This window comes from Leptodactylus fuscus, chromosome 11 (assembly GCF_031893055.1).
Source record: "Leptodactylus fuscus isolate aLepFus1 chromosome 11, aLepFus1.hap2, whole genome shotgun sequence".
NCBI classification, from domain to species: domain Eukaryota; kingdom Metazoa; phylum Chordata; class Amphibia; order Anura; family Leptodactylidae; genus Leptodactylus; species Leptodactylus fuscus.
This window is the reverse complement of record NC_134275.1, coordinates 22,146,667-22,164,836: the sequence shown is the minus strand read 5'-3', so window position 1 is coordinate 22,164,836 and position 18,170 is coordinate 22,146,667. Positions and strand designations below refer to the sequence as shown.

Below are 18,170 nucleotides of genomic sequence, written 5' to 3'. Positions count from 1 at the left end.
TATATTCTTTGAATTCCCAGTCAGACAATGGCACTGTATACCAGTAGTAAAAATTGTGGGTGTATATAGCCCCAATTCTATTGCTAGGGGACTTGCAGGGTATTTCTGGGGTGAAGGTGGGGGGGCACACCGTTGGAACGGGTATCGGGGTATATATCGGGTATACGGGAATACACTGACAGTGTATTCCATTCAGGATCCTGGGAAAGCTGGGTTGCGGCGATTGAGCCCGTCAGTGCCACGTTACACTGACAAGCTTCTCCCTGGAATTTAGCTCTTATAAGAGCTGTTGGTTGTCTTCTCCTTCCTATCCTAGCCTGTCCCTGCCTACCCAGAATCTAAGCCCTAGCTAGCTGGACGGAAACCTCCGTCCTCGGTGAATTGCAAGCTCAGAATGACGCGAACCTGGGCGGCGCTGTTCTTTTAAATTAGAGGTCACATGTTTTCGGCAGCCAATGGGTTTTGCCTACTTTTCTCAACGTCACCGGTGTCGTAGTTCCTGTCCCACCTACCCTGCGCTGTTATTGGAGCAAAAAAGGCGCCAGGGAAGGTGGGAGGGGAATCGAGTAATGGCGCACTTTACCACGCGGTGTTCGATTCGATTCGAACATGCCGAACAGCCTAATATCCGATCGAACATGAGTTCGATAGAGCACTGTTCGCTCATCTCTAGTTATTAAATAAAAAATAAAATAATTTAAAAAAAAAGTAAAAAACAGACACAATTTTCCTCCTATTTTGTTTATATTTTCCTGGATATAAAAACAATTAAAACACATGCAAAAATAAATCAACAAAAAAATAAAGCCCTATGTGTCACCGAAAATAGATGCAGGAATGAGTTGGATAATCCAAATTATAAAATTGTTACAGCCCTCAAAACCTCACATACAAAAAACCCGAAAATGTCTGTCCTGGACCACAAATTGGCCTGGTACTGAAGTGGTTAACCTTTAGCCTCAAATTTTTAATTTTCACATTTTTTCAGTTAACCCCTTAGCGACCTTTGACGTACTATTACGTCATGGACGCGAGGTACTTCGCGCACCATGAAGTAATATTACGTCATGGTGATTCCGCCCGCTCACTAGCTGAGCGGGCGGAATCGGAACTGAGTGATAGCTGTTACTGACAGCTATCACCCTTTTCCATAACCTCCGGTCGGTACTTTTACCGATCGGAGGTTTTAACCCTTTGATTTCGATGGTCAAACATGACCACCGCAAACAAAGGGTGCCGCGATCTCTTCCCCCCCCCCGCCGGCACCCCCCGGACCAAGATCGGGGGGTGCCGGTATCTGTAGTACGTAGTCTGGGGTCTGGTTAGTGACCCCAGACAGCCCTGAGCACTCACTTACTTACCTGGTGCTCCCGGCGTCTTCTGGAAGTGAGCTGTCCCGTCCGCACAGCTCACTTCCTGTGTCTAGAGTGAGACACGTGCAGGCTGTCACTGCAGCCTGTGTCTCAGTCTAGAGTAGAGAATCAGTGATGCAATCTTCACTGATCCATGTGTCCCATAGACACAAGAACAAGTAAAAGAAAAAGTGTAAAAAAAAAAAAAAAAAGTATTTGAAAACAATTAATAAAGTTATAAAGTCCCAAAAATCCCTTTTTTTCTATAAAAAATGAATTATGTAAAAAAACCACAAAAAATTAATAAAAACAATACATATTTGGTATTGTCGCGTCCGTAACAACCTGTACAACAAAACTGAAACAATATTTAATGTACACAGTGAACGGCGGTAAAAAATAACGGAAAAAACCCGCCGGAAGTAGTGATTTTTCGCCATCTCACCATACAAAATGTGCTATAAAAAGTGATCAAAAAGTCATATGCACCCCAAAATAGTACCAATAAAATGCACAGGTTGTCCCGCAAAAAATAAGCCCTCAACCAACACTGTCAAGCGAAAAATAAAAATGTTACGCCTCTCAGAAGATGGCGATGCAAAAATCACTGATTTATGTCCCCAAATGTGTTTTTGTTCTGCAGACTTAGTATCGCATAAAAAAATAACATAAATGAGGTATCGCCGTAACCGTACCAACCCGCAGAATAAAGGTCACCCCCAAAGTGACCCCAGTGTGACTCCCCCAATCATAGGAGCTACTGGGGGTACAGTAGGGAATTTAGTGTCTGCAATGTCCTCCGCACCGCTTATATATTCCCTCTTCGCCATCCGCTGTGCAGTCACGTCCGGGATACTAATACTCACTACACCCCCTGATAAATTCTTTGAGGGGTGAAGTTTTCAAACTGCGGTCACTCCTTTGGGGAATCCACTTTTCTGGTACCTTAAAGGCTCTACAAACATGACATGGCGTTCAGATACCAAACATCTGAATCTGTACTCCAAAAGCCGCATCGCGCTCCTTCCCTTCTGCCCCCTGCTGTGTGCCCAAACTGCAGTTTATGCCACATGTATGACACTGGTGTAACCGGGGTAATGTCATATGTGAGTATAAACTGATATTAGGGCACATGTATGACACTGGTGTACCCAGGATAATGTACGTAATGTCATATGTGGGTATAAACTGATATTAGGGCCCAGCCAGACACAGAAGGGAAGAAGGTTATTTGGTTTTTGGAGCACAGACTTAGACGGTTTGGTTTTTGGATGCCATGGCACTTTTGCAGAGACTCTAAAATTTCCCCTACAAAATGGGGTCACTTCTTGGGGAATTCCAGTTTACTGGCACCTCCAGGGCTCTGCAAAAACAACATGGCGCCCAGAAAGTCCCTCTAAATCTGTACCCCAAAAGCTATAAAGCGCAGTGCTCCTTCCCTTCTGAGCCCTGCTGTGCGCCCAAGCAGCAGTTTATACCCACATATATAATTTTTTTGCCCCTCGGGAAGGCCCACTTAATAGTTTTAGGAGTGCAGGTCTCTGACAACACAAAGTGGGTGCAATGCATTGGATACCAAAATGGCATATTTCTTTAAAAATTTCAAATTTTGGGAAGCATTTTTAGTCTCAAAATCATAATACCACTTGATACATTCCTTGATGGGTGTAGTTTCTAAAATGGGGCCACTTTTGAGGGGTTTCTATTGTATTGATACTTTAGGGGCTCAGCAAATCCGACATGGCACCTCAAAACTATTCCAGCAATATATGCCCTCCAAAATCCAAATAGCGCTCTTTCCATTCTGAGCCCCAACATGTTCCCATACAGCAGATTATGATCCCATATGGGGTATTGCCGTGTTCAGGGGAAATTGTGTAACAAACTGTGGGGGGCTCTTAATTCTCTAAGTACTTGCAAAAATTAAAAATATGGCGCTAAATGGACGATTTATTGGAAAAAAAGTAATTTTTTATTTTCACATCTCAATGGTAAAAAAATCTGTGAAACACCTGTAGGGTCCAAGTGCTCACTAAACCCCTTGATAAATTCCTTGAGGGGTCTAGTTTTCAAAATGGGGTCGTTTTGGGGGGGGGGGGGGGGGTTTCCACTGTTCTAGCACTTCAGGGGCTCTCCAAATGCAACATGGTGCCTGAAACAGATTTCAGCTAAATTTGCCCTCCAAAATCCCAATAGCGATCCTTCAGCTCTGGACCTTACAGTGTGCCCATACATCACTTTACATCCACATGTGGGGCATTTCTGTAGTTGGGGCAAAGTACTTGACAATTTGTGGGGTGCATTTTCTTTTTTAACCCGTTGTGGAAATGCATAATTTGGGGTTAAAGCTACATTTTATAGCAAAAAATGTCACTTTTCCTTTTGTTGGGCCAATTCTGTTACACTCCTGTAGGGTCAAAGGGCTCACTAAACCCCTTGGTAAATTCCTTGAGGGGTATAGTTTCCAAAATGGGGTGACATTTTGGGGGTTTCCACTGTTTTGACACATTGGGGGCTCTGCAAAAGGGACATGGTGCCTGAAAAGTATTCTAGTAAAATCTGGCCTACAAAATCCAATTAGCGCTCTATCCGTTCTGAGAGCAACCGTGTGCCCGTACATTAGGGTACCAGCACATATGGGGTATTGTCGTGTTCGGGAGAAATTGTGTAACAAAATGTGGGGTGCAGTTTCTCCTTTAACCCTTTGTGAAGATGAAAAATTTGGGGCTACAGTGACATTTTATTATAAAAAAAGTAATTTTTCATTTTCACATCTCAATGGTAAAAAAATCTGTGAAACACCTGTAGGGTCCAAGGGCTCACTATACCCCTTGATAAATTCCTTGAGGGGTCTAGTTTCCAAAATGGGGTGACATTTTGGGGTTTTCCACTGTTTTGGCACCTTGGGGGCTTTGCAATCGGGGCATGGCGCCTGAAAAATATTCTAGCAAAATCTGGCCTACAAAATCCAATTAGCGCTCCATCCGTTCTGAGAGCGACCGTGTGCCCGTACATTAGGGTACCAGCACATATGGGGTATTGTCGTGTTCGGGAGAAATTGTGTAACAAAATGTGGGGTGCAGTTTCTCCTTTAAACCTTAGTAAATGTGTAAATTCTAGGGCTAAATGAATATATTAGTGACAGAAATTGAAAAATGTAAATTTGACCTCCATTTTGTTTTAATTGTTGTGAAATGCTGAAAGGGTTAAGAAACTTTCTAACTGCTGTTTTAGATTCTTTCAGGAGTGCAGTTTTTAGAATGGGGTGACTTTTGGGGGGTTTTATTAGAGAGGCCTTTCAAGTTCCCTTCAGAACTGAACTGGTCCCTTGAAAAATGTGTTTTGGAAATTTTCTTGAAAATTTGGAAAATTACTGCTTGACTTGTAAGCCTTATAATATCTGAAAAAAATGAAAGGGTGCTTAAAATTTGATTGCTACATAAATCAGAGACATGGTTAATTATATTTATGAAAAAATTCGGGTAGTATGACTTTCTATTTCAAAGGCTTGCAATTTCAAAGTTTGAAAACTGCATTTTTTTCAAAATTTTCACCAAATTTCCTATTTTTTCATAATTAAAGACAAAACATATCAACGAAAATTTACTACTGACATGAAGTACAATGTGTTACGAAAAAACAGTCTCAGAATCACTTGTGTAAGTTAAAGCGTCTCAAAGTTATCGCCATTTAAAGTGACACATGTCAGATTTGAAAAAAGAGGCCTGGTCCTTAAGTCACTTTTGGGCTGTGTCTCTAAGGGGTTAAAAGAGAAAATGTTCCCCGCGCTTTGATATACAATTTCTCCAAGTACGGTAATAACCAGGCGCAGAAGACAAGGAGCGCCTTAAGGCTTTTGGAGAACAGAATAATTCTACCGAACCCCTAAGGTGGTAGTGCAGTCGCGAGTACCAGGAAGTGACCTCATTTTGGAAACTACACCCCTCATAAAACATATCAAGGAGTATAGAGATCTTATTGCCCCAACAGATTCTCTCCAAAAAGAAATTAGCAGCTGACTGTGCAGAATGAAACTGAAGTGTTCTGAGATATCTACTATTTCAGTGACCAAAACGTCATGCCCTGGTTGTGACACTGAGGGTAAGATCACACGGGGTTTTTTGGTCCGGAACCTGAGGCGGAGGTTCCGGACCAAAATACGGGTAGCTGCGACTGGATGCCGGGGCAGTGCATTGGCATACAGTTGTGAACTCAGCTCCGTATTATGCCCAAATGAATGGACCTAGTCGGGAGGGATTGTCTTCAGGCGGATGTCGCGAGGCCTGAAAGAATGAGCATTTCGCTTCTTTTTCTGGGAGCCCCAGTGTTCGAAACAGGGTCATCAACTTGTACTCATAAATAAATCATAGATTTCTGAGTACAAGCTCATGACCCTGTTTCAAACACTCCAGGAAGGGTTGAATTTGTCACATGGGTTTATGGCACCCTACAAAAATCATCACTGATCAAAGCAGCCATAAAAGACCACTCTTTGAGCTGATAAGGACTTGGGAACTGATCAGTTGTTCACTTGTATGTACCAATAACCTTCCACCCTCCCACCTAAGGGCTCATTCACATCTGCGTCCAGGAGTCCGTTCTGCAGGTTTCCGTTTCCTGCACAAAACAGGGGCAGGAGACGGAAACTTGCCGGCATCTTTCAAACCCATTCACTTGAATGGGTTTGAAAGATGTCCGGCCGTGAGCGCCGGTGAGTGTTTTATGCTCTCCGTGGCGAAACCGTTTTTTTTTAAACCGAACACAAAGTCAGACATGCAGTACTCTGTGTCCGGTTTAAAAAAACAGGTTTCGCCGCGGAGAGCACAAAACGCTCACCGGCGCTCACGGCCGGACTCGGCATCACAGGTTTCCGTCTTCTGCATGCAACTGTTGGGTCAAATAATCTCAACAAATTTGGTAGTATATAGAAAAAGAAAATCTTTATTTTAAGAAGACAAAAATATACAACAGGTAGGGTTATTCTTTATATTACAGAGGAGAGGTTGAGTAATAAGCATAAATCATACAGACCTGTATTGGCAGAGCTTTATCTTACTCATGCTTGTATCTGGGTGTGATGAAATAACTATGTCATTATGGCGGTAGTACACGTACGCCTGCACTTGGTATGCCAATTGTTCATAGCATTGTGTTCCTTGCTATTACAGTTTCATTTAACAAAAATGTTGCTTTTTGTGCAATAAATACTTTGTTCTCAGTGCTGATTTCTATCAGATCTTTTCCTTCTGTCATTCAATTGGGGTTGAAAGACTCAATTCTGATTTCATTTTAGTTGATTAATATAGTGTCAGGAAGATATTTTCCCACTATGGATGTATTCACACCCGTGCCCGATTTCCATTAGGGAATTCAGTTCCCCATTCTGCTTGAAAGACTCCCATTGAGTTCAATGGATTCCGTCTTCTGCACGTAACACATTGAAACCAATAGGGAAAAAAGCAGCCCATTAATTTCAATGGGGAGCGCTCATATACCGGCTCCCATTGAAATGAATGGGATCTGCTTTGTATGCGCTGATTCTGAACGTGTTTTACGTTCAGAATCAGCTCAGCGTATACTTAGTGTGAATGCACCCTAAAAATGCAATGCACGCTCCTGCACCCCTCAACTAACATAGTGGGGCAGCATTGTAGTTTGTAAAGTTTCTGGTAGGAGGTAAAAATCCAAACCAAATGTAGCAAAGGAAGACGATACAGGTATAAGACTGTTGTCATCCTTGTAATATTTTACACCAAAACGCTTCTATAAGAAACAACCTTCGTCGGTAGAAACATTGCAGACAGATAGCGGTGTCCCTGGGGATGTAAGAGTTAACACTTCCCGTCATAAACCTGGTGATTGAGATCTACCTAATAAATACATGTTAGATATTGCGTGAGCAGAATGTTATTCAGTGACAGATGATAATACGCAGTATCTTTCCTCATATGAGCTCATTGTCATAAGTAGAACATTTCCTTGTTCCTTATCAGTTCAATGGAAGTCGACAATACTTGACCTCAGAAATTCTCCTTATTAAAGTAGAACTGCACTTTCCTTGGGTCCATGCTGGAGTACTGGTGGCAGCATTGTTGTAGGGTTTTACCAAGGGCTTGAGGGCCACAAAGGAAAACACCCACTGTAGACCTGTAAAATAAAGATAAATGTTAGAGCACGGTGGCTCAGTGGTTAGCACTGCAGCCTTGCTAAGAACAGATCATCATTATCTAAAGGCTGGAAACTCCATTTAATAAATTGTTACTTGATTTGATTTTTTGCTTGACAAACCTGGGATGTGTCTCCGCCACCTTTGAGAATTCATTCTCCCAAATGGGTCGACCGTAACTGGTTTTCTGCTTTAGTCCTGTAACAGCATCTGTTGCCACATCAAAGTTAATAATGGCATGGCCGGCCTGGAGAGATAAAACACATCAGGTATTATTGCCTAATACTGAGCCTAATACTAAGCCTAATACCAAGACAACAACAAGGTACTGAAGATCACCATGTAACAGCCGAGCTGGAAGAATTCTTCCACCATTGAGAATCAAGTGCAATGACCACATTCAGTGACTTAATATCATACATAGTTACATAGTAGATGAGGTTGGATGAAGACATCAGTCCATCAAGTCCAACCTATAACCCTACAACCCCCTGATCCAGGGGAAGGCAAAAAACCCCATGAGGCTCATGCCAATTGCCCCATTTCAGGGGGAAAAAATCCTTCCTGACTCCAATCTGGCAGTCAGTAGAAAACCCTGGATCAACGTGTCCTTAAAATCTACAGTCCATAACCCGTAATATTGTTCTCTTTAAGAAAGGCATCCAGGCCCTCTTTGAACTTGTTTAATGAATCCACCATCACCACTTCCATGAGAGATGTATCTAGTCTACTCTGAAAATTCTGGGTTTTTTTCCTCCATCATTTGGGTCATCTGATCTTTGCGCATACACAGATATCATAGGGTCCAATAGCAAAAAGTAGTCAGGGCCACACCCATGAAATTTTTTCAATGTCAAGGATTTTTTTTTTAATGTTCTTCATGATGCCACCATTTAATATTCTGCACAATGTAATGGGAAGCTGGAAAAAGATTCAGAATGAGGTGGAATCGGAGAAAAACTGCATTTGTGCAACTTTCTTTTGGGCGTTATTTTTACAACGTTCACTCTTCAGCCAAACTAACATGTCACCTGTATTCTATGTTTCAGTTTGATTCCAGGGATACCAAATTTATTTGGTTTTATTTACATTTTAACCCCTTAACATACATACAAAACTTTGCAAAAAATGTTTTTAATCTTAAAGTTGCCATATTCTGACACCTGGAACTTTTTTATATTCTTGTGTACGAGGATGCGCAGGGCGTGTTTTTACAGGGCCAGACGTTAATTGAACTTTTAGTTTTTTGCATTCAGGAGCTAAAAATATCCATAGGATATTGGATAAGTAATATTTGAGGGATAGTCCCACTAATTTAAACCCCTTCAAATTAACATGATTGTTGGGAACCTCCATCGTAATACCATCCTGTTACTGCAAAGAGCTACCAAATGTTGCCGTTGCCTGACAGCCCTACAATCTGTAAGTAACTATTCTCGCCATTGTTCATCGTGCCACGGTTGCATATAAAGAGTAGTCACAGTTTGGTATTGGAGATATCATACTACATACTATGCTGCTGTCCCAGCTGGTCAAGAAGAGTCGATAATTCAGAAATCCATCTTTTCCTGAGCTGATCATCTCCTGTTCCAGAGAGCGCAGCAGATCAGCAAACCAGGCAAAAGCTCCGGTCTCCCGACAGATCCAGTAGAAATAGATCTGCAGATGTAAAGTTTATATTGTCACTTTTCACTCCACATACTAAATCCAATGAGCAATGTCACATATTACAGTATTACTGCCTTGTAATATACAGTATGGCAGCTACTATTAGTTGGTCAGATCAATATCACATTCGTTTTAGCTGAACCTGCCAGCTTTGATGGAGCTGACTGACCAGTTAACACGTATAGTCATCCTGATTGTCTCCAAACACTGGAGATCGGGATTTCAACAGGACAAGGCCCAATTCAGAGCAGGCGGAGGAATCGGTTGCATTAGCTGTCAGGTGACCAAGGGTTCAGCCATTTAAAGAGGTAACAGCTTACATTATATGGCTGGTGACAATGCTGTTTTAATACATGGTGGACCCAGTGCAAAGGTTTCATATGTGGCAACCCCCCATTACCACCACTTAGACATACCTGACCTACACAAATTATAATGCCCCCTCAGTGATCTCCTCATAGTATATTGCCCCTTAGTGGCCCTCACACAATATAACACCCCAGCAGTGGCATCACACATTAACTTGTCCTCCCAGTGACCCTTCAGACATTAACTTGGCCTCTCAGTGGCCCATAAGTCATTATTTTATAATGTCCCCCATCAGTCGCTGTCACAGTATAATGCCCCCTTCCTGATTGCTCCCATAGTTTCATGTTCTCCTCCTGGTTCCCCCACAGTTTCATCTCCCCATCTTGGTTGCCCCCATAGTTTTATGTTCCCCTCCTGGTTGCCCCCACAGTTTCATGTCTCCATCTTGGTTACCCCATAGTGTCATGTCCCCCACCTGGTTGCCCCCACAATTTCATGTCCTCCTCCAGTTGCCCCCACAGTTTCATGTCCCCCACCTGGTTGCCCCCACAATTTCATGTCCTCCTCCAGTTGCCCCCACAGTTTCATGTCCCCCACCTGGTTGCCACTACAGTTTCATGTCCTCCTCCAGTTGCCCCCACAGTTTCTTGTCCCTCTCCAAGTTGCCCCCACTGTTTCTTGTCCCCATCCAAGTTGCCCCCACTGTTTAATTCCCTATTCCAGGTTGCTCCCTCCAGTTTCATGTCCCCCGCATTTGCCAATTTTGGATTCGGCCTATAAATTTCAATTCTAGCACACAAGACATTCCAAGATGCACCAGAATTATTGAAAACCCAGATTAATCATATTCACATCACTTATTACTTACTAGAGACTAAACTTCATCTTAATTTTATGTCGCAATATTAGAAAATCTGAAAAATACCTTTTTAGTTTTCAAGCGGTGATCTTCATTCTGAAACTTGTACCAGATGGATTTTAAGATTGAGGCAAATGGCGTAACACCAATCCCAGCCCCGACCAGCATGCTGACCTCATACTTAAATACATCCTCGCTGGCTGTTCCAAATGGGCCGTCCACCTGAAGACTGAGTGTAAACAAGTCACATTTCTGATTCCTCCATGGAGACGCAGAGAACTAATAAGTAATGATATATAACCATCTTACCGCGGGGGGTTTTCTGCTTTCTCTTGGAAGATCTTGATAAGTTCTTCAGTCCAGTCTCCTGCAGATCGAATGTGCACAGAAAACATGTCTTCTTCTGGGGCCGATGTAAGAGTAAATGGGTGCCATTCCAACTGAGAGAGCGAGGGACAGTTGATGAAGATGTATTGTCCAACTTCCATCTTGAATCCTCTCTTTTGCATTTGAATTTCAAGCACCTTAGATGGATGGCTGACAGTCTAGAAGAAGGAACAATGGTATATATAAAAAACAAAAGAGACACCGAGCACACTATATAGTGTAGAATGTCTGATAAATTTTGGTGGAAATAACCAGAAGATTTAAAAGGACCAAATGGCCTCTCACCTGATGAGGTTGTGACAATCGCTCACAACTACGTTTGGGGTTTACCGTCAGGTGGAGGAGGCAGCACGTCTGATGGACACCGGCCAAGGCCAGGGAAGATAGAGCGTTCAATGAAATGGAAAGACGGCGCTCTCAGGTCACAACAGGATTTTATTCAAAAAGACAATGATGCACAACGCTAAAAAATCGCCGCGTTTCGGGCACACCTGCCCTTTCTCAAGTGCGTAACTAATTAGAAAATAGATAAAACAAGTATTCACTTCAACGTTTTTTTGGCCAGAGAAGCACTTAGGCCTAAGTTAAAATATACAATGAATTCAAAAAATAATAATACATGATTTATAAAACAATAGTAAAACAAATCTCATATACCAACCTTATCATTTAAAATATAAAAAAATCTATATATACATAATAACAAGTAAATGTGCCAAATCATCTCAATCTCATGATAGAAAGCCATTGCATATCAAACACTGATCGTTAGCAAGCATCATTGTGTTGTTATTTATATCAATGTGGCTACCAATAATCCCTAGTTTACAACTACAGCAAAAAAAGGGGGAGCATAGAGAGTCTTACCTTCACACAAAGCTCAGTCAGTCTGGAAGATGTATACAAATTGTATGCCGTGTGCTCCTAGGTTTAAATATAGTGGAGCTCGTTTGGCTCCCTACATTCCTTGGAGTGTTGCCAGATGGTGCGATTCAGGTTGGAGAACATATATGTCCGCGCAAAATATTAAAGCTACACAACAATGTGCTCTAAGTTGTAGCGCACATGTGACTCACGCGTGCGTGGTATATTTAGCATTACTAAGCGCATAGCTAAGTGCTCATACGTGATATGCATATTCGTGGTATGATTACCATTACGGAGCACGTGACTGAGTGCTCAAACATAATTCGCGCATGCGTGGTGTATTTAACATCGCGGGACACATGACTAAGCGCTCATATGGTAAATAAAAGGTATTGATGTTTTTTCGGATTTCTCCCTAATATTACAAATGAATTGGAGCAACTCATAATGAAAACAATTGTTCCAAAAAACAACAGATATAGTAAGGAAAAAATATATATACATACATATACACATATATACATACATACACACACACACACACACACACACATATATATATATATATATATACATACACATATATACATACATATATATACATATATATACATATATACACACACATATATACATACACACATACACACATACATACACATACATACACACACATACACACATGCTACAGACTGGGACTTATATATTTTCAGCACATATATAATGATTAAACAATGTAGACCTTATTACTATGTGATTACATTTGGGTAAGAAGTATTGATGGTCTTTAAAAGTGCAAAAGTAATAAAGAGCTAAACCTCCAACTATATTTTTGAATACATATTTGGGATAGGAGTAGATAAACTCTTTAGGTATTTGGAGGGAAAATACAATATATACCTAAAATCAAACACATAGGGGACAAAAAGTAAGATATGGAGTTAGATTAAAGATTGGATTACATACATTTATTTATTAACGTCTTCTGAAGCTATATTAAGACCAAAAGGATGTAATGTATTAAACTTAAATAACTAGAGATGAGCGAACAGTGTTCTATCGAACACATGTTCGATCGGATATCAGGGTGTTCGCCATGTTCGAATCGAATCGAACACCACGTGGTAAAGTGCGCCAAAATTCGATTCCCCTCCCACCTTCCCTGGCGCCTTTTTTGCACCAATAACAGCGCAGGGGAGGTGGGACAGGAACTACGACACCGGGGGCATTGAAAAAAATTGGAAAAAGTCATTGGCTGCCGAAATCAGGTGACCTCCATTTTAGACGAATAGTGGATTTCAAATCCGGGTCATATGAGAATGTGAACTTTGTGACTAAGAGACAGGGATAGCTGTACAGGCAGGGATAGCTAGGGATAACCTTTATTTAGGGGGGAATGTTATTAAAAATAACTTTTTGGGGCTCTATCGGGTGTGTAATTGTGATTTTTGTGAGATAAACTTTTTCCCATAGGGATGCATTGGCCAGCGCTGATTGGCCGAATTCCGTACTCTGGCCAATCAGTGCTGGCCAATGCATTCTATTAGCTTGATGAAGCAGAGTGTGCACAAGGGTTCAAGCGCACCCTCGGCTCTGATGTAGCAGAGCCGAGGCTGCACAAGGGTTCAAGCGCACCCTCGGCTCTGATGTAGGAGAGCCGAGGGTGCACTTGAACCCTTGTGCACCCTCAGCTCTGCTACATCAGAGCCGAGGGTGCGCTTGAACCCTTGTGCACACTCTGCTTCATCAAGCTAATAGAATGCATTGGCCAGCGCTGATTGGCCAATGTATTCTATTAGCCTGATGAAGTAGAGCTGAATGTGTGTGCTAAGCACACACATTCAGCTCTACTTCATCGGGCTAATAGAATGCATTGGCCAGCGCTGATTGGCCGAATTCCGTACTCTGGCCAATCAGCACTGGCTAATGCATTGTATTGGCGTGATGAAGCAGTGCTGAATGTGTGTGCTTAGCACACACATTCAGCTCTACTTCATCGGGCTAATAGAATGCATTGGCCAATCAGCGCTGGCCAATGCATTCTATTAGCGTGAACTGAGTTTGCACAGGGGTTCTAGTGCACCCTCGGCTCTGCTACATCAGATTGCTACATCTGATGTAGCAGTGCCGAGTGTGCATCAGATGTGTAGTTGAGCAAAACTGACTCAGCACTGCTAAGTCTGCATTCGCATAGGAATGCATTGGCCAGCCTTCGGCCAATCAGCGCTGGCTCTGCCGGAGGAGGCGGAGTCTAAGGTCGGACCTGAATGGAGACTGGTGTGGAGCTATCTTAGACTCCGCCTCCTCCAGCAGAGCCAGCGCTGATTGGTCGAGTTCCGTACTCTGGCCAATCAGCGCTGGCCAATGCATTTCTATGGGGAAAAGTTAGCTTGCGAAAATCGCAAACTGACAGGGATTTCCATGAAATAAAGTGACTTTTATGCCCCCAGACATGCTTCCCCTGCTGTCCCAGTGTCATTCCAGGGTGTTGGTATCATTTCCTGGGGTGTCATAGTGGACTTGGTGACCCTCCAGACACGAATTTGGGTTTCCCCCTTAACGAGTTTATGTTCCCCATAGACTATAATGGGGTTCGAAACCCATTCGAACACTCGAACAGTGAGCGGCTGTTCGAATCGAATTTCCAACCTCGAACATTTTAGTGTTCGCTCATCTCTATAAATAACCAAAACATTTCTCTCTTATTTAATGTACCATGCCTATCTGTAATTCCAGGAGGGATCCAATCGATGGGTGTTACAGTGAAACCACTAAAGCTTTTGTTATGATGTTCAGCTGCGTGTCGTGAAACGCTATGTTTAGTATATCCGTTTAGAACATTCGAGCGATGTTTATTGAGACGTTCACTCAATTGTCGAGTAGTTCTACCAATATACTGGAGGCCACAAGGGCACTCCAGTAAATAAATAACAAAGGTAGATGTACAAACCAAATGATGTCTCAATTTAAAGACTTCGTTTGTGGTAAAGCTGCTAACTTCACCAATTCCATTCTTAATGGATTTACAGCATTTACACCTATTACGATTGCAGCAAAAGCTTCCTTTAGGCAATGTGTTTGTCGTCAGGACAGTTGGTTTTGAAGAACGTAGTTTACTAGGGGCTATTAAACTTTTCAAAGTTCTTGCCCTTCTAAATGTAAAACCTGGTTTTGCGGGAAGAACTTTCTTAAGAAAGGGATCGTTAGATAAGACTGGCCAATATTTACTAATTATATCCTTTATATGTTGCTGGGACGAGCTAAAAGCTGTAATAAAATTTATGTCATAGTTCTTAGAGGGACTTTTACAACGTCTCTCCCAGAAACGTAAAGCTTTAGCGGATGCTTTGAGTGTAGAAATCACTACTGCAACAGCAGACCTGGAAATACATAGTGAACACCCAAGTTTCACCAAAATGAATCAGGTTTTGTGCACTAGGTCTCTTAATATTGAAAGAGAGATTCTGGAGTACAAGACACATAAACTTGAAAGAGATCGAGACGATTTCAGAAATGATAACATTAGGTTTTGGGATAAAAAATCTAAAAAAACCACTAAACAACGTAATCTAGGATCTCGTGTTCCTAGAACGCCCAAAACCCCCAAAACTCCTAATACTTCTAGGTATAGAAAACGATCTATATCTAATCATCAAGGATTAACCTTTGTCAACAGCTCGAAAAACTATCTTAAGACTGGAGCCCAGAGTAAACTGTCTAGACCAGACAATCTTGATCGTGCTCCAAAAGGCACAGTAATTTCCTCGGTTTATGTGAGGCAAGCTACAGCTAAAAATCATCCAAACACTAAGTCCAGTCATCATAACTCGAAAATCTCCACTAATACATCTACGAAACAATCTATTAGTCATATTAGCATCAAACCCAGTAGACCAATCCCTCCCCCTCTGGTCTTAAATTCCAGTAAAAATACCTCAAAAAATCTAATAAAATTTAAATTTCCGGAAGCAAGGGAATCCACATCCCTGTCACTTCCAGCTACCACCTTTCAATCTCCCAAACCTAGTTCTCCTAACCTCTTTCACACACCAGCTGAATATCCGTCATCTAGTTATGTGTCTGTTACTCATAATTCACCTACGCATCTCCTCAAAATCTCCCCACCTCTTGATAACAGTCATACCTCTACCCCCTTGGAATTAGAAGATTCACTTATTTCTGTTCATGATAGTCCCATGCCTACCACTTCAGAAACAAATATCCAAGAGATATCTTATAATAACACCATCCAAGATATTTCCCATAATAACACTATCCATAATCACACCCTTACTAAGGTCTCTTTTTTAGCCCTATCTCGGGAACTCACTCCAACTGTTCCGCTAACCTCTTATCATGTACAAGAGAAACCTCTTCTAACAAAGATATCGGATTTTTTCACACCTACACAACAGAAACGAAAGTTAACGAACAGCAACGATTCACCACCACTAGAAAGAAAAGTAGACGGGGAACCAGAGGGAAGTGTAAGCACATCAGAACCCAATTTGATCAGCCCCAGCAGAAAAAAGAACAAAGGCTCCCTAGCTGTATATTTAACCTCTCCAAACATATCCTCAGTAGTGCAGAAATAGACCTTCTCTCCAAAGGCCTTTCCTTTTGCCCTACACAAAACCCAAATGAAGTGGATTTGTTTCTGGACCTCAATGCTTTTACTCGCAAACTTACCTTAAAGAGACATTTCTCGATAGTGAATATGGGGAGATCTGAAGGTCCAGATATAACCCATTTGAATAAAAACACTGAGGAATTACATTCGACCCTATCCACTAATGAAATAAAATTGTCTGCCATCCATACCAATCTAAAACCTAAATCCAAATTTCATCCAATCCACCATCGTGGAAATAATATAGAAACATTCTATTCACTTGTTGCATCGGAGTTTAGGGAACTCAATAAAAGAGATCAGCCCTCTCGAAATAATCTGACATTTGCAGAAAGACAAGCCTGTAGAAGCCTGATGGAAAATAATGAAATAGTCATTCGCTCAGCGGACAAGGGAGGAGGAATAGTAGTACAAGACCGCCAAACGTACTTGAATGAAGCAGGTCGTATCCTGTCTGACAAAGAGTACTACTCCCCCCTCCCCTATGATCCTTCTACATTACATTATGAAGAGTATAAATTTCTCATTCAGAAAGCACATACACAAGGTATACTAACAGACAAAGAAAAAGCTTTTTTGGATATAAAGAATCCGACAGCTGCACTCTTCTATCACCTCCCCAAGGTGCATAAGAACAGAGATAATCCACCAGGGCGGCCTATCATATCAGGTCTCAATGCCCTAACTCGTAATCTTTCACACTATGTGGATGTATTGCTACAAAAATATGTAGTAAATCTGCCATCCTATCTAAAAGATTCAGCAATGCTAATACGTGAACTACTCCCTCTTGAATGGAAGAGTTCATATAGATGGGCAGTGTTAGACGTCACTAGCCTATACAGCAACATATCCCATGATTTAGGGCTTATGGCAATTGAAACTACTTTGAAATCTGATAACAAACTTCCGCCAGCACAAAGGGAATTTATCCTTAGAAGTATTGAATTTATTTTAAAACATAATATTTTTGAATTCAATGACCAACTTTTTATCCAGAATAAGGGAACGGCAATGGGGACCAGGATGGCCCCGAGTTATGCCAATCTCTTCATGGGCCAGTTTGAAAAGTTATGGATTTATGAGAATCATCAATGGGCCAATCACCTTATTTATTTTAGACGGTACATTGACGATTTAATTTTTATTTGGGCCGGACCAGCAGCATCTTTTGAACTTTTTACAGATTATCTTAACTCTAACACCTGGGGGATTCATTTGACTGGAAAATCAGATCCCATCTCGATTGAATATCTAGATCTTATATTAACTAATGACCATGGAAAAATTTGCACAAAAACTTTTTTTAAAACTGTCGACTGTAACAGTCTGCTAGATTTTCGTAGCCTCCATTATAGGAGGTGGAAAGAAAATGTTCCTTTTGGACAATTCCGCCGCATCAGACGGAATTGTACTAATGATGCAGATTTTCAGACTCAGAGTATGGTTCTCTCTGATAGGTTTAGAGAAAAAGGCTACCCTAATAAACTGATCAAAGCAGCTTGCTCTAGAGCCAGTCAATTAAAACAAACAGAATGTCTAGTTCCAAAATGTACCTTAACCTCTAAGAACTATGACATAAATTTTATTACAGCTTTTAGCTCGTCCCAGCAACATATAAAGGATATAATTAGTAAATATTGGCCAGTCTTATCTAACGATCCCTTTCTTAAGAAAGTTCTTCCCGCAAAACCAGGTTTTACATTTAGAAGGGCAAGAACTTTGAAAAGTTCAATAGCCCCTAGTAAACTACGTTCTTCAAAACCAACTGTCCTGACGACAAACACATTGCCTAAAGGAAGCTTTTGCTGCAATCGTAATAGGTGTAAATGCTGTAAATCCATTAAGAATGGAATTGGTGAAGTTAGCAGCTTTACCACAAACGAAGTCTTTAAATTGAGACATCATTTGGATTGTACATCTACCTTTGTT

At 41.4% G+C, this 18,170-nt stretch overlaps 1 protein-coding gene across 1 annotated transcript in view; it reads right to left on the bottom strand.

The window, feature by feature from the left end:
- Positions 1-7,278: 7,278 nt before the first annotated feature.
- NOX1 (NADPH oxidase 1) overlaps positions 7,279-18,170 on the bottom strand; it is a 28,771-nt gene continuing 17,879 nt past the window's right edge. The window contains exons 9-13 of the mRNA XM_075260069.1: positions 10,664-10,899; positions 10,421-10,583; positions 9,031-9,177; positions 7,641-7,765; positions 7,279-7,499 (exon numbers count right to left, since the gene is read on the bottom strand). Of these exons, the coding sequence (XP_075116170.1) occupies positions 7,373-7,499; positions 7,641-7,765; positions 9,031-9,177; positions 10,421-10,583; positions 10,664-10,899 (798 nt within the window). The 3' untranslated portion in view covers positions 7,279-7,372. The remainder of the gene's footprint in view (positions 7,500-7,640; positions 7,766-9,030; positions 9,178-10,420; positions 10,584-10,663; positions 10,900-18,170) is intronic.